Genomic DNA, 16,534 nt, shown 5'->3' on the forward strand with positions numbered 1-16,534 from the left:
TTCCACCAACTATTTTCTCCTCCAAAATGGCCCAAAGATTGGTCACAAGACGGAGCACCAGCCGACTTAGGCAATCTCTGTAGCTTTAACCTTTGTGGCACACGGAAAAAAAAAATGCAGGAATGAATAGACTGCAGGAAAACCACATAAATTTGATTGACTCGAACGGAATTTTTGGGGTTGGAGCTATTGCTAACTTTCCTCTAATATCTACATGCATTTAGTCATTCCTTAAGGATTTTATATAATTTGAAAAGCTGTGATCTTTGTTTCAAAGGGGCCTTAGTATCCGTATCTTCTATAACATTTATGTGTTGAATACATGAAAATTGTACATATAGATTTGTCTTAAAAATACTTTTTCAACACTATAATTTCAATAGGTCTTACAACTATTTAATTTACAATATAACCTGGTGGTATTTCATTTGCGAGACCACGCGCATTATTGTCTTAAAAAAAGATTATTTCCTTTTCCATACATGAATGAGTTAAACGATGGTTGGACGCTGAAGGCATGTACTACTTCTATGATAATGCCATTCACAGTGTGTCATGGGCTAAGATCGAACTTGTGATGCCACATAGGGCGAAGCTTCCCTAAAGCAACTCACCTCACAATGCAACTCCCACTCCCACCCACTTTTCATGGGTCCCACTCCCACACACTTTTCATCTCCCCCCTCTCTCTCCACTGTCTCCCCCACCGGCGGAGGAGCACCCGAGGCGTCGCGCGCTCGGCGCCGCCGCCGCCACACCCCACCTCTTCATCCGCCGCCATCAGCCACATCGACGCCGGCGCCCCTCTTCCTCCCCCTTTCCTTCGGCGTCCCTCTCCCTTCCCCCTTCCGTCGGCGCCCCTCTTCCTCCCCCCCTTCCACGGAGCTGGCCGGCGTGGAGCGGGACGGTGCAGAGCTCACTGGCTTGTAGTGGGACGGCACGGAGCTCGTCGGCGTGGAGCAAGATGGATATGGCGGAGCTCACCGGCGTGGAGCGGGACGGCAGGAGCTCGCCCTCTCCGGCTGCGCGGAGCTCACCGGCGTGGAGTGGGATGGCGCGGAGCTTGCCCTTTCCGGTGGCGCGGATCTAGCGGTCACTCACCCCACTGTCGGCACCGAGTCTGAGCTCCCGCCGTCCCATCCGGCGCCGCGCCGCGCCGCTCTCCTCCCCCCTGTCGGCACCTCTGCCATCATCCCTCCCCAGCAGATTTGGCGACGGCGGGTGGGAGAATGAGCTGGCGTTGGGCGGGGGACGACGACGAGCAGCGGCGCAGCGCCACGCCGGATGGGACGGCGAGAGCTCGGACTCGGCGCGGATGCGGTCTTCTCCGGCGAGCTTCCCCCTTGCCCCTCCCTCTGTCTCTCTCTCTCTCTCTCTCTCTCTCTCCGGCTTTCTCACCATGCATGTGGACGCGAGCGATTCCTTTCTCTGACAAAAATTGTTTTGTTCTGACGAGGCTCTCGGAGCCAAAGAAGGCTGCGCGAACCCAGGGAAGTCACGGGCCCCACCCACGTTTCTCCTCCATGCATGCATTTTGCCAACGTGGACAGAGATTACCATAGGCCACCTCATTGCTCTGTGAATGGCCTAAAAGTCACCCCTCTCTTGCTAGTGTCTTGTGGGAATGTGGGTTGGCAACTTCCCTCCCCCTCCTTCCTTCACGCAATTGACCTCCCTTTCTCTACTTCCTCACATCGTCAAGCCGGTGGCCTCCCCTGGGCCCTGCCCCTCCTCCTCCGGCGAACATGGCTACTGAATTGAATTTCATCTCTCTTGCTTGCGCCACCCTTGCCTCTGTGCACCCTGTCTCCTCTCTCACTATATATGTCCATGACCATGAGTCCATCACATGCAGGGACGACTAGGGAGATCAGGGACTAATAGGTACTCCCCCCGTCTCTAATATTTGACGCCATTGACTTTTTAAAACATGTTTGACCATTCGTCTTATTAAAAAATAAATAATTATTAATTTTTTTCCTATCATTTGATTTATTGTTAAATATACTTTCATGTATACATATAGTTTTACATATTTTATAAATTTTTTAAATAAGACAAACGGTCAAACATGTACTAAAAACTCAACAGTGTCAAACATTTAGAAACGGAGGGAGTAATAGCTATGTCCATCACTACACAAGGAGATCAAGAACAATTGTCACAGAGCCAGTCATCTCTACACACCTAGCAGTGGTGACGATATGATCCATCACAGAGATGGGAGCTAAGCTAGTACTCCCTCCGTTTCGCAATGTAAGATTTTTTAGCATTGCCTAGATTTATATAGATGCTAATGAATCTAGACATTATTATATATATAAATTCATTAGCATATATATAAAGCTAGAAAGTCTTACGTTGCAAAACGGAGGAAATACATCTCAAACAGAACGCTATACGTACAACTGGTAAGAGATGTAGTAAGTTGACCGATACGGGATGCTTCGATCCATCAAGGATGCATGAGAGCCAGTATATCTCAATTCTCAAAACAGGATGATATGCGACTGGTTAGAGATGTAATCATTCGAGACGAGATGCATGTATATATACAAGGACTTGGGCAGCGCAAACAGAATGGACGGGGTGCGACCAACTAAACCCCATTCGCTAGCGATAAGCTTCGACAATGCTAGAGTGGTGGGAGGCCACATCAAGTATAAAAGGAGCCCCGAAAAAGACGTTACGCACTCTAACACTGCTAGTGACGTGAGAGATATGGAATGAAAGAAACCACCTAACCTTCCAACAAAAAGAACTCTCGACGGCCAGTTTGCTAGCAAAAATAAAGGAGGCCTAAAATTAGGCCTTGGCGGGCACAAAAAGTCCCGACGACTAACTTACACTTTAGCTCGGACCAAAGGTCTTGAGAGTTTGTATAATTCTTTTGGTTGTACAGTTTCCTCCTTCTCTATTCAAAGAAATTGGTGGCTCGCCAATTCGTTTAAAAAAAAAAGACAAGACACTTCAACCCATCACATATAAGGAATTGCTGATATAGAACTAGTTGGAGCACGTTAGATGTGTGGAAATCAATGGTGTTTCGAAAGGAAGAAAGTCCGCTATAACGCGCCAACAATGATCTTGCTCTCTATATAGAAAACGAGTGTACAACGAGAGTAGATCGATTGTGATGGGTAAGCACGTACAATGGAGCCACATGAGTGCATCCTTGTGGATGGACCATCCGGGGGACTCCTCGATCGAGATCGAGGCTGTGTTTAGTTCACGTCAAAATTGGAAGTTTGGTTAAAATTGAAACGATGTGATTGAAAAGTTGGAAGTTTGTGTGTGTAGGAAAATTTTGATGTGATGGAAAAGTTGGAAGTTTAAAGAAAAACTTTGAAACTAAACACGGCACGAGTAGCTACGCCTTGTGATCTGTGCCATGGCCGCACATGGACGATATCAAAGTGCACAAGAAGAAATGACATGAAGATGGAAGAGAAATAAATAGAAGAAATAAGGGTCGACAATGTGCGACTAAAACCACCTATACTCAACGTGGAGAGTGGTTTATTTGGTTTAGGATTACGAAATACTCCATCCCAGAATATGTATGACGTTGGTTAGTTCACTCATAAAAAGAAATAAAGGGATTATCTTATATCATACTTCGTCTGATTCTAAGACCTTCTTAGTTCGTTCTAAGTCGTTTTTAAAGTTTGACTAAATTTATAAAAAAAACATAGCAACACCATAATACCAAATTAGTTTATTAATCCTCTATTGAACATATTTTTATAATATAATTATTTTGGGTGGAAAATGCTACTTATATTTTTATATAAATTTAGTTAAACTTGAAGAATTTTAAGTTAGGATAGGAAATGCCTTATAATATGGAACAAGTAGAGTAGTTGAGAAAGTAAATTAAATTGAGATAAGAATTAAAGAGAGTAAATCGGACGTTCACTTTATTCAAAAGTAAACCAAACACACTTGTTTTATACGATACATATATTTAAATATTTCTCGAAATTAAAAAAGACGTACACACTCTCACTTATTTCGTACAATAAAGGAGACACGGAAGACTAGTAAAGTACAAACTGAAAGGGGAACAAAGCATACGTGTGGAAGTTAACGGCAGACAATCAACTTCTCCAATAGAGGAGCACACAGCGAAGCATATATATGAATAGGCGCGGGCCGACCAGCAGGTACTAGTTGGTTTATTTTAGCTCAACTATAATTTTACTTTTATATACTTTTATTTAAAAAGTAAAATTTAGCTTGTCTAGTTATAAACTAAATAACCCAACTGTACCGCGGGTCGGCCCGCGCCTATTCCAGCCCGATAGGAAACAGGCAATAACTCGTAGGACGCGCGGCCGGCGGGTGGGTCCCGCCCTACGGCCGCGCGTTTTGGGTGAAAGCTTCGACGTGACGAGCTCTGCACGCGCGCGGCGCGGCGGCGACCTCGCTTCGGGGAGATCTGCCTACCGGCGTGCGTACGCATGCAGCTGCATCCCTTACCATCGCCTGGTTGTTTTGCCGCTAGCTCCCGCCAAATCGCCCTGCGCACAAAGAAGAAGAAGAAGAACACAGGTGTTCGCGGTCAGAAATGCAGCGGACAGCAGCATAAGCAGTTAGCAAGCAAAGTTATTATTAGAGAATATATGAAGTATATATGGTTCTTTTTGAAGGCAAAATGATGTGACGGTCAGCGAGGCTGACAGATTGATCAGCTCTTGCTGAACTCTTGCTGTGTACTCCAGCTGAGAATGAACAAGCTGACAGGGTGTCCGCATGAACCAGAGTACAAGATACCAGGATATGGCTCCATCTTCCTTTGCAACATCTCTCCCCATTTTTTACTTTAGGTGACCAAAATTGAGCAACTATTTGGCAAGAGAGGAGATAACAAGAAGCCAGAAGATTTTCTCTCCTTCTTAATAAAGCTGGATCAAAACTTCTTCAGTCCAAAACGAGGACAAGAAGATGTTATATTGTCATATGACAAAAGCTCAAGACCCTGTAATTTCTTCATCTTCTTTTTTGATTCCTTTTTCTTTTCTCAAAATCTAGAACGCTGTAGTCTTTGATCATTTCTTTGTTTTGGACAACCTTGACCCTTTTCTCCCTTTTGTTTTGCAGAGATTGGTGTTTCCCTTTACATATAGTGGACTGGTATCCCCTTGGCCCTTTTTTTTCTGCACTTCTTTTAAGATTGGTATCCTTTGGGCCATTTCTCCTCTTCCTTTGAGAAAGATCAAATGTTCACATTGAAATGTTGGTGCCCCTTGCCACTTTCCTTTTTGAAAGGTTTGGCACCATTGGCTTCTTTTGATCTTTAGAGGTATTGGAGGTCCCTTCTGATTATTGCTGGAGACCGAAACTGAGGAATTTTTTTTATGGGAAAGGGAACTGAAACTGAAGTTAAACTCCAATTTCCCATCCAACACCTACTAGGGTCTTCCATGTACAATTGATAGGTCTACCCTTGTTTGGCACAACTTCTGCATGTGGATTAGTTGTGGAGAAGCTGGATCCATGGTTACTAGGAATCAGAGTATAAGATACTAGGATATGACTCCCATCTTCCTTACAACATTTCTTGCCAGGTCCTCTTTAGCTGACCATGGAGGTGAAGCAAAATTGGGCAACCATTTTGGCACGATAGGAGATAGGAAGAAGCCAGAAGATTTTTTCTGCTGCTTAATAAAGCTGGAGCAAAACTTCTTCAGTCCAAAAGGAAGACGAGAAGATATTATATTTTTCATATGACAAAAGCCCAAGAACCTGTACTTTCTTCTTCTTTTATGAATTGTTCCTTTTCTTTTCTGAAAAACTAGAACACATTAGTCTTTTCAGTTCGTTTTTTGGGAAGACGTTGGCCCTTTTTCCGCCTTTTGTTTTGAAAGATTTGCATTGCATTCTTACTTTTGAAGATTGACACCCCTCGGCCCTTCTTCTTTGTATTTTTTTTTTCAGATTATTGGTGCCCCTGTGGCCATTTTCTCTGATTCATTGTGAAAGATCAATATTACTTAGTGCTCTCATTGGAATATTGGTGTCTCTTGTCCCTTTCTTGTTTGAAAGGTTTGGCATCTCTGGCTTCTTTTGATCTGTGGAAGGTATTGGAGCTCTCTTCTGATAATTGATAGAGACCAAAACTGAAGTTAACTCCCATTCCCATCCAACACCTACTAGGGTCTTCCATTCACAAATGATTTTCTTCTTACTTTCAGGCTCCAGCCTTGTCTGGCACAACTTTGTCATGTGCATTAGCACAAGACAGTAGCTCCTGTTCCTCAGTTCATGCTCGTTATTCTACTAACTGGTCATAGATTGATGTATGATCCTGCCATTTGGCACAAGATGTATTCTTTTTCTGTGAGGAAGTTGCAGTAGAAGGAAGTGCTAAATAGGAATAGCACCAAAGATGACTGGTCAGTCTGTTCTTCTGCTTGTGCACAGGCATCTCAGCATTATGCTGGTCTTCTGCATTACCAATTTCTTTTGAAAGAGCAGCAGCATGCAGCATCAAGTTGGCAATGTGAGCAATTTCATGCTCTGTTAATGGATTGCCTGATCAGTTTCATCTTCCATCTCCAATACACCTTCTGCATTTGTCTTGACTGCCTTGGCTTAATCTTGGTACGGATTGAACTGATCAATCACCAATCCCTACCCAGCAGACACAGAGACATGGATAACATAGTTAGGCTCAAAAATCTCAAATCAATAGGAGATTTGGTAGCCTCTGCCTTCACTGACGGTCTGTGTGGTTAATTAATTCTTTGTACGGTGAAAAAACAATATGCATTAAGAAAAAATTCTCATAAGAAAATAAAAGAAAATGGGTGGAAATATTTGTACCTCCTTATCATGCTTTGGTGTCGCTGTGGAGGAAGAAGGCGTAGAAGCCACCGAGCACGGTGGCGGCCGCCATGGCCCAGACGAGCACCTGCACCGGCAGCGGCATGATGGCGGCGACCTTGTAGGAGAAGACGGCGGTGAGCATGGTGGTGAGCAGCCACACGGCGGCCTTGATCTGCCCGCGGCGCCGCGAGCCGTGCTCCGTCCTCTCGAACAGCCGGAGGCAGTAGAAGAGAAGGAGGAGGTCGAAGTAGGAGAAGGTCACGAAGGCAATAGCACCCGCGTCCCTGTCCGACCTGTAGATCGCCATTGCCGAGTTGAAGGTTAGGAAGGCGAACCCGACGATGGTCAGCAGCGAGGTGCCCTCCGGCTCCGGCGCCGGCAGGATCGCCGGCTGCTCCAGCAGAGCCTCGTCCATTTGGCACTTTTGCTTGGCAGAAATCATGTGGGTTCGGCGAATCAGCCGCTTGCCTCCGAGCTACGTCCGTCAGCTTGGCCGCCGTCCGTGCAACCTGCGAAGATCGCCGGCGACGAGGAGAGGTTAACGTGTGCATTTTGTTTGGGTAAGCATTGAAAGTGAATTTTCTTTTACGATCAAAATTATTCAAAGCTCTCCATGTGATCAATGTAGCTTCCCTTCCATCGATTTCATGTTCTGTGGCTTGGTGATGCAGAGAGTCGCGGTTTCTCCCTACTGACCAAATAGCTCGGTTGGTCCTCTCGGCTCACATATTATATCTTATAAACCTTTTATGGCACAATATATTCCCTCCATTTTCTTAAATACATGATGCCGTCGATTTTTTATATGTTTGACCGTTTGTGTTATTAAAAAAAAAGTACTTATCATCTATTTTATTGTGACATGATATATCATTAAAGGTACTTTCAACGTGACTTGCATTTCTATATATTTGTAAAAAGTTTTTGAAGAAAACAAATGATCAAAAGTACATATAAAAAAAATCAATGGTGTTATATATTTAAAAAAGGAAGAATTACTATTAGTGTATATATACCGAGGATTGTAATTTCAGAAATTTCGCTCCACACCAAGCACATATCTCGCCTGTTCAAATATTTATGAATTTAGTAAAAAAAAATATTCAAATTCATTCAAAATTTGTTTAACTTTTAAATATTTTTGTCAAAATAAAAACAGAAGTGTATACTGGCCTTATAAGTAATTGAAGGGTTTGGAACTTTAGTTTGATTTTTATGTCTATGAAGCCTCCTGAACATGTAGGGTTGGTAACTATGGGTTAGATAGAAATAACCTGTAAGGCCATTCACAGTGCGTCCTCTGCACTTGATGGGCCTGGGATGACACGTAAGACGAAGCTCTTATAAAGAAACTCCTCCCACAATGCAGACTTCTTTTATTGGGGCCCACAAATCACTTTTCATCTTACTATATATCTCCTTCCTACCTTCCCCACCGCCAGAGTTGCTGAGGCATCGATTTTTCTCCTCTCGTCACCTCACCAGCGTCGATTCTTCTTCCGCCACTAGCTACGACCACGCTGGCGCCCCTCTACGTCGGTGCCGCTTCCCCCCCGACCCACACCGCTGGCACCATCGAAAGCCGCTTCATACACGCCAGGAGAGGTTCCATCTCACCTCCTACTCCAACTGGCGGTGAGCGGAGCAGAGCGGTGGCGGCGCCGCGCCTCCCCCTTCCTCCTCTCGCCGCCGCGCCTACCCCACTGGCCACATGCCTCTCCTCCTCCATCTCCGGCCGCTGCGCCTCCCCCCTTCTTCGGATGGATCGAGGCGGCCGCTGCGAGCTGCTGCTGCGTGTCAGTGGCGCAGTAGCGAGGACGGCGGGAGCTCGGCCGCACGTAGCTTAGACTCGGTGGTGTGGTAGCGGGGGGTGGCGAGCTCGGGGCGGGAGCTCGGACTTGGCGGAGATGCAGCTTCTCCGATGAGCTTCTCCCCTTTCTCTCTCTATGTCCTGCTTTCTCGCATGCCGATGCGATTCTCTATGTGAAAAAGCTGTTTTCTTCTGACGAGGTTCTCGGAGCCAAAGGAGGACGCGCGAAGCTGGTGAAGACATGGGCCCCACCCCCTTTTATTCTCCATGTATGCAATCTGGCTAGCTGGACAGTTGAGGCCATGCACTGTGAATGGTCTAACGGGCGGATTGGATAGAAACAGCCTCGCCCTTGCTCGCTTGCGGGTTTACCCGACCCCAGTCCCGTGTCCCGGAGGAAAGGACAGGGCGAAATTGGCTCCCGTCCCCGGCCCCACTGGCACCCTGCACTGCTACCGGGTCTCTGCACCCCTAGTGTGTGACAGTTGCTGATGGTCAGAGATAGAGAGAGGAGAACAACATGAGAGACCAGCAGCCGGAGGAAGAAAAGAGAGAATGGGGAAGCAGTTGGAGAAGAAGGGAAAGACACGGGTGCCAACGGCCATTGGGATGAGGGAGACGGCGGGAGACGCCTATGGCCGAGTACGAAGGCATCACAGATTCATAATCATCATCATTGCTCTCTTTTAAAACACCTATAGATATCTTCTCCAAATTGGACTAAGCTCCCTTGCTTAATTTGATGGCCAGTATATGGGCTGGATTGTTCATGGAGTAATATCTCTAATAGGCTTATGATGGTTGGTGGGCTGCCTCTTGCTTAATATTTCGAGGCAGGTGAAAATACCTCCCTGGCACCCAAGGGCGAATCCAGGAATGGTTAACATGAGGGTCTAAACAAACTAAATAAAATTATAACACCTCTTCTAATGGGTATATGACAGAACATTTTAATGGGGACTTCATGGGGACTCCCATGGTTATAACACTGGTAGTGGGGGCTCGAGACCCTAGAGCGCCCACGGTGGATTCGCTACTGTCGGCACCGGCGTCACCGCCTCACCCCCTCATAAACTCAGGGTCCTACCCCGTAATATCGATGGGTGAAAAATCTAGCCTTGCCTGTTCCCAACGGAGAAATTGTTACCCTAACCGATATTAAACGTTTCACGTTTGCAAGACTATATTTTGCTTTTAAGAAAAGCATGGCTATAGCCTCTGATTGAAAAATATTGTTCTACTCCCTCTATTTCCAATTATTCAAAATTGATCATCATATAATTTTTTTAGGTTATTTTCAAATGATGATAACAGTGGTATTCATTTCCTAAATTTGTTCATTATCTGTGCATTGAATATGGTATATACATTTATGCACACAACCAATATTTAGTGTTTTGCTTAAAAATGCTGTTGTACGATATAGTTATTGGTTTTTCTTAATCTTCGTACTCCCCTATGATGTGAACGGGGTATCGATCTAGGTTGGCATCTTGGAATTACTAGAAAAACGAATCCGAACAAACCAAATGGGCCTAACCCGTTCGGTGCGCATTTCTGTCTGAGACGCAAAGAAGTTCTTTGCGTGAAGAGGACGCGCAACATGGTGTATGAAAAAGGAAAAAGGTACTTCCTTCGTCACATATAAATTATTAGATTGTTTAGTATATGAAGTATATTAAGATTTAAGGAGAAAGACTATAATGCCCATTATTAAATGGTGTATAGATAAGAGTAAAAGAATAGTTGAGGATAAAATATGGAGTAATTTGAATAAGAAGTGATTAATGAGATCATTAGTACTCTACTGTGACAATTATTTTGAGACATTCAAATCCTAGAAATACAATTATTATGGGACAGAGGTAGTATATTTTTCCAACACTCAATTTTTGACATGGTATAAATTTTGTCCCTCAACTGCAACAATAGATAAAGTATACTCCCTCTAACCTATAATATAAAACGTGCACATATTTCAAAATTCAACTTTAAAAATATTTAACCAACAATTATTATAATATAAATTTTATTTTATTTGCTAAATTAATATCATTGGATTAACATTTAAATTTACATTAAGATGATTATAATTTTGTTACAATAAAACTTATAGTAGATGAGTAATTATAAGTTAAAATTAGGTTGAAAGACTGTGCCAAATTTAACCATGCCTGATATTATGGGATGGAAAATTACTCCATCCACTACAACAGAACACAATGCCGTTTAGTTAAAAAAAACGGCGATAAATGGGATTTCCCACCATCCAAATCCGTGGGAGTGGAAAACAAGGCATTAATTATTAGCGTAATTTAAAAAAACCAGTACTGGATGGTGGTAATTAAAAAAAACCAGTACTGCACTAAAACCAGTACTAGATGGTGGTAATTAAAAAAAAAACAGTACTGCACTAATATAAATTACGCCAATAATTAGCGCCGCTTGTTTGAATGAACCGGGATATAAAAATAAATAGTAGTGTCAGTTCTTTAGGTAAATCGGCAAAAAGAGAAAAAAAAAACCCAGCCAAGCTGATTGGGACGAACAAAAATCTACTAAAATGTACAAAGTGCCCAGACGCGCATACTCTACTTTCTACTACCCTTAGCTCCACGACCACATCGCCATTTCACCTCTCCCCTCCAATCGCTATTCCCCTCCTCACCCTTCGTCTCCTACTCCAGGCATCGCGTTGCCGCCATATTAGCTAACGACGAGGCGAAGGACGCCGGATCTAGCGGCTCTCGCCTCCTCGCAAGTGGATTCGGCTGGCCGGAGCGAGGAGATTGGCGAGGAGACGTGACGCACAGTTTCGCCAGTGAATACATCTGGTAGCTCGAATGCGCGCGATGAGGCACAGTTTCCTACCAGATGTACACAATTAAGGATGTGCTTCTAGATAGGACAGATTTAATATAGAAGTGTGGTAAAGGAAAAAGATAGTAAAGCACGTTTCTTTTAGGGCGTTCAGCCTCGACCTTTCACGTAAAGATTTCATGCCACGTAAGTTTCTTCCATGACCAAAGTAAGAACGGGGAGCTAAAATAGGTCACCCGTTCCTCGTCAGGAATTTGTCAAGGAGGGGAGAGAAAATCGTCGCTCGACGGTCCTCTCACGCTGCTTTGTTGCCTTCAACACTGGAGCTTGGAGAGATGGCGACCGGAGTTGGAAGGAGCATACCGGGAGTTCGTCGTCAGCCCAGATCTGGGTCACTGAGCTCCGCTGCCGCTGCTCAAACCCCCGCCGACCGTCGCCTTCGCCGCCGGCAGAACCATTGGGGAGAGGGAAGGGAGCAGTGCCGGCTTAGGAAAGGAGGGCCGCCGGTGGGAGAAGAGGAGGGGACAGGGGGGTCGCCGTCGTGCTCGCGCGCAGCGCCGAGGAACTTGCCGCCATCCCACCCCCCCGGTGGCCCCCCAGCTAGATCGAGCGAGTTCGACGGCGGCTTCCGGCCCCGTCATTAGCGACTTCCTGACAGCCACCGTCGCCATCGCCGCTTGGGCCATCTGCCATCGCCGCTCTAAACCACGGAGCCCATCACCGCCGCTTTGTCTCTTCCGTGCCACGGTGGAAAGAGAAAGGGCGCATGAGTTGAGGAGAGAGAGGGAGGGGAAAGGGCACATGAGTTGAGGAGAGAGAGGGCCTGCGTCGATTGGTTGAGTGGATAGAGAGGAAATCCCGAGAAAAGAGGCATTTTATTATTGTGGACCCACTTAAGGTTACATATCACTGTGAAACTTGTGGTTAACATTGTTTTTGTTGTTATTCGGCTTAGGTGACATGTGAGGTCTGGTAATATACCATGCCGCACTGCTAATGCCCTTATATAACTTACTTCGTCTAAAAAAACTAGAATATATCAGATTCAGTATATATTGGTCTTCTATAAGACAGAGAGACTACTTAAGACCCTATTCGTTTCTTTTATAAACGAGAGATAAAATTTTGGATACTCGTGGCATGCTTTTTAAACCGCTAAACGGTGCGTTTCGTGCGAAAATTTCTATATGAAAGCTGCTCTAAAATATCATATTAATATATTTTTTAAGTTCATAATAATTAAAACACGTTTTACGTGAAACACTTAATCTTCGTCTTCGGAAGATTCAACCACCACCTAACTGTCGTCATATCCGTAGACTACTGAGTTTATTCCTCGTTTTTTCGCGCAATTCTCGACGCGCAAGCTTTCCGAACTTATTCCTAACTGATGTGGCGTATGATTATTGAAATTAGTCTACTCCTACCACAGGATCCCGAGTGCTAATGCCCTTAAACTAATTAATACTAATACTTTGTATTGGAGTGCATGATGGCGAATTGCCAACGGTGACGCATTCAGTGCATGATGACAAATTGCCAACCTCCTTTATGCAGACGAAGCTTCCTGCCACCTTCCTCTGTGGATTTTCGTTCCGTCACATCTACTACTAGCACTCCCCAATTGACTTTAATTTCCATGGGACAGAGCGAGAAAGGGGTGATTAGATCCACGCATCAAAAATTAAATATTATGTAGGGTGTTACATGTGGTCTTGTAGAATCTGTCGGTAAACCTCGAGACGAACTTATTAAGCCTAATTAATATATCATTAGAAAATATTTACTGTAGCACCATATTACTCCCTCCATCTATTTTTGATAGTCATATTTCATCTTGACACACAGATTAAGGATAAATAATTTTACTTATTATTCATTTAAACATGCTACTAGTCATTCCTCGTAAACAAGCGATTCATTAATATTTACATTTCTCGATGCCAATGTAGCCAATCTTGTGTGGAAGAATGGAGAGTCATGCATTAAATCCGAGAAAGTCATTAAGATGATAGGTTGTTGGATTGAAATATGCCTATCAAAAATAGAATTTTCAGATTTGGAAATATGAATATGAAAAATAGATGGAGGGAGTATCAAATCATAGAACAATTAGGTTTAAGAGATTTGTCTTGTAAATTAGTCACAATCTATGCAATTAGTTATTTTTTAGCCTATATTTAATTCTTTATGTAGGTGTTTAAATTTTTGATGTGATATGGTGTAAAGTTTTGGGATAGCATCTGAACGGGGCCTAATCCCTCTCTCACGCCTCGATCACCTTTTGACAGCTCAAATCCTCTCGTCTGTCACAGTCCGCTCAGCCCCTAGCGTTGTTGGTGAGGCTTCTCCAGATCGCCCTTCTAGCTCCCTGCCTCTAAACTCCAGAATGGCCGGCGATAAAGGTGCCCTGTCGTCTTTCTCGTCTCTCTAGATTCTCACGCATCCTAAGCCCCGGCCGGCGGCCGGCGGCCGGCCTCTTCGTTTCCCTCGCCTTCGCCTCTGACGTCGGTCTTAGCTACCCTTTTCTCTCCGTTCCCCTGGCTCCGGTGGCTGGCAGCGCCGCACACTCGTCGCTGCCCTGCCCACCCGTTGAATCCGTGATGGCCATCCCTCACGAAGACCAACGGTGACTCACATCGATAGAATTGTTAAGTATGCTGTGTCACCATCTCACTGAACGTCGCCGGCGGAGCAAAGAGAGAGAAGAGATATGATGATGAAGATGAAGATGGAGAGAATGAAAGGAAGGAGATTTTGTAATCTTGTATGAGCAAGAAGGAAAAGCTGCTCTGTTTTAGTAAATGGGTTATGCGACTACTACTGACATCATACATGTATTTACCCCAACGGTTTGCAGTCCTAAGATCGATGCAATATCGTCGTCAAACAAATTCAGCACTATCATCTATTGGGTCTCCGATTTGAGCTTAGCATTGCATACCGGAATCGTTTTGTTTGTTGGTGTCACATAGGCCATGGCAGGTTGTCAGGGTACTGAGTAGCATTATTATCAGCATCGATGGTTAGTGATTTGTGGTGCCTTTCACTCCACAAATTTGTAGTATAATAAGTTGCTATTACTTATTTGGAAATAGAAAATAAACAGAAAAAATGTTACCCGTAAAGGTTCACAGCATGCGCTCCTGGGGGCTCGCTTCTGGGTTCCGGCAGACGACGGTGTATATAATGGTTACGATCCCAACGACGAGATGAGGAGGAAGGGAAATCAGACTTGCTCCCCTGGAGAATCAAAACTGGCTTGGACAAGGAGGGGCAGGGGAGGTTGAGATCAAAGATGCACCTAGCCCCTCTTATATAAGCGCGATGCAGCTACTAGTCGCAAACCACCGGCCCCGCACATATTGTATTTTAGAGAGAACTAGCTTGGTGGCCTAATTGCGCGGCTAGCATCCAAATAAAATCATATATTTTTTAGTATGATTTTACTTAAAATTTTTTAAATAGCGATCTCGTTGTCTTAAGATTTTGAAAGGCCAAACCTTATCATCCCCGTATTTCTAATTCTTACTTCTGTCGTATCTTTCTTTATTTGTTTGCTCGATCTACAACTGTTTCTATTCATTCTCCTTGAAACCTTTAAAAATTGGTTCATATAGTTTTTTGAGTTTATTGTCTCGTTGGGTTTCGTTTTTATAATTTCTAGATATCCCATTAAACGCTGCCATTATACTCATCTATAGTCCGTCCACTGTCTTTTCTCTTTATTGTCATTGTGATTTTAAAAATCGAACATAATTATCTTTCGGGTTCATTTTTTTTTACTTTCTAGAAGTCTTGCCAAACCGTGAGCGGCTTGGCCATTATACTCCTTTATGGCTCGCCCGCTGCCTCCATTTTTTATTGTCATTAAGATTTTAAAATTGAATATGATTATCATTGGAGTTTTTTTTTTTACTTTTTAGATGTTCCAAACCTTTAAAAATTAGACCTTGTAGTTTTTAGAGTTTATTGACTTGTTGGGTTTCATTTTTTATAATTTTTAGAAGTCTCGTCAAACGATGCCACTATACTCCTCTACGGCCCATCCGCCGCCTACTCTTTATTGTCGTTGGGATTCTAAAAATTGAACATAACTATCGTTGGAATTCTTTTTATTTCTAGAAGTCCCGCCAACCATCGGTGGCTCTGCAACTATACTCCTATACACCCCGCCCACTGCTTCTCCTTTTATTGTCATCGAGACTTTGAAGATTGAATATGATTATCAATGGGGTTTATTCTTTTACTTCTAGAAGTTCCACCAGCGTCTTGCCCGTTTGCTTCACGGCCTGCTTGTCGTTCCTCCTTTTAATCGTCATTAGGATTCTATTTTGTGTTTTATTAATTGTTTTTATATGTCGTATCAACCGCCACCACCCTACTCCTTTATAGGCCTGATACTTAATTTATCTCGTCGTGTGTTTTAGATTGTCTTTTCTTTATATAGTCTTTATATTTTATCACCAATTTTAGTTATTTATAAATTGTATTCCTAATTGAAATCTTTCTTTTCTTTTTATAATTTTATAATTTATTTTTTTTTCAAATTTTAATTAATACCGTATAGTGTTCTTTTACTATTTTTATTTTTTATTTTTAAATTTCAGTTGTTTCAAAATTGTATTCCTACTTGAACTCTCTTTTAGTTTTTCTAATTTTAGATATTATTTTATTTTTATTTTGAATTTTAATTAATCTCGTATTGGGTTATTATATGGATTTTTCTTTCAATATTGCTTATTTTTTATTTCGAATTTCAGTTATTTTTAAATTGTATTCCTACTTGAACTTTTCTTTTCTTTCTGCTAATTTCTTATTTTATTTTTATTTTTATTTGAATATTAATTAATCTCGTATTGGGTTCTTATATAAAATCTTCTCTCAGTATTCCTTATTTTTAATTCCTAATTTCAGTTAATTTTAAATTGTATTCCTACTTGCACTTTTTTCTTTTCTAATTTCGGATTTTATTTTAATTTTATTCTGAAATTTTGATTAATCCTGTATTGGGTTCTTATATGGACTCTTCTTTCAATATTGCTTATTTTTAATTCCGAATTTCAGCTATTT

General features: G+C 43.0%; 1 protein-coding gene across 1 annotated transcript; it reads right to left on the minus strand.

Moving 5' to 3' along the window:
- Nucleotides 1-3,893: 3,893 nt before the first annotated feature.
- On the minus strand, nt 3,894-14,758 carry LOC127762978 (uncharacterized). Its single transcript, XM_052287522.1, has 3 exons — nt 14,583-14,758; nt 6,829-7,340; nt 3,894-4,523 (listed from the first exon to the last, which is right to left on the minus strand). Exon 2 carries the CDS (start codon nt 7,271-7,273, stop codon nt 6,836-6,838), a length of 438 nt encoding a protein of 145 aa, XP_052143482.1. The 5' UTR covers nt 7,274-7,340; nt 14,583-14,758; the 3' UTR covers nt 3,894-4,523; nt 6,829-6,835.
- Between the last annotated feature and the right edge of the window lie 1,776 nt (nt 14,759-16,534).

This window comes from Oryza glaberrima, chromosome 2, assembly GCF_000147395.1.
Source record: "Oryza glaberrima chromosome 2, OglaRS2, whole genome shotgun sequence".
NCBI classification, from domain to species: Eukaryota; Viridiplantae; Streptophyta; class Magnoliopsida; order Poales; family Poaceae; genus Oryza; species Oryza glaberrima.

What these genes read in the sequence shown, in the direction of transcription:
- LOC127762978 (XM_052287522.1), bottom strand. Translation starts at nt 7,273, where the DNA reads ATGATTTCTGCCAAGCAAAAGTGCCAAATGGACGAGGCTCTGCTGGAG.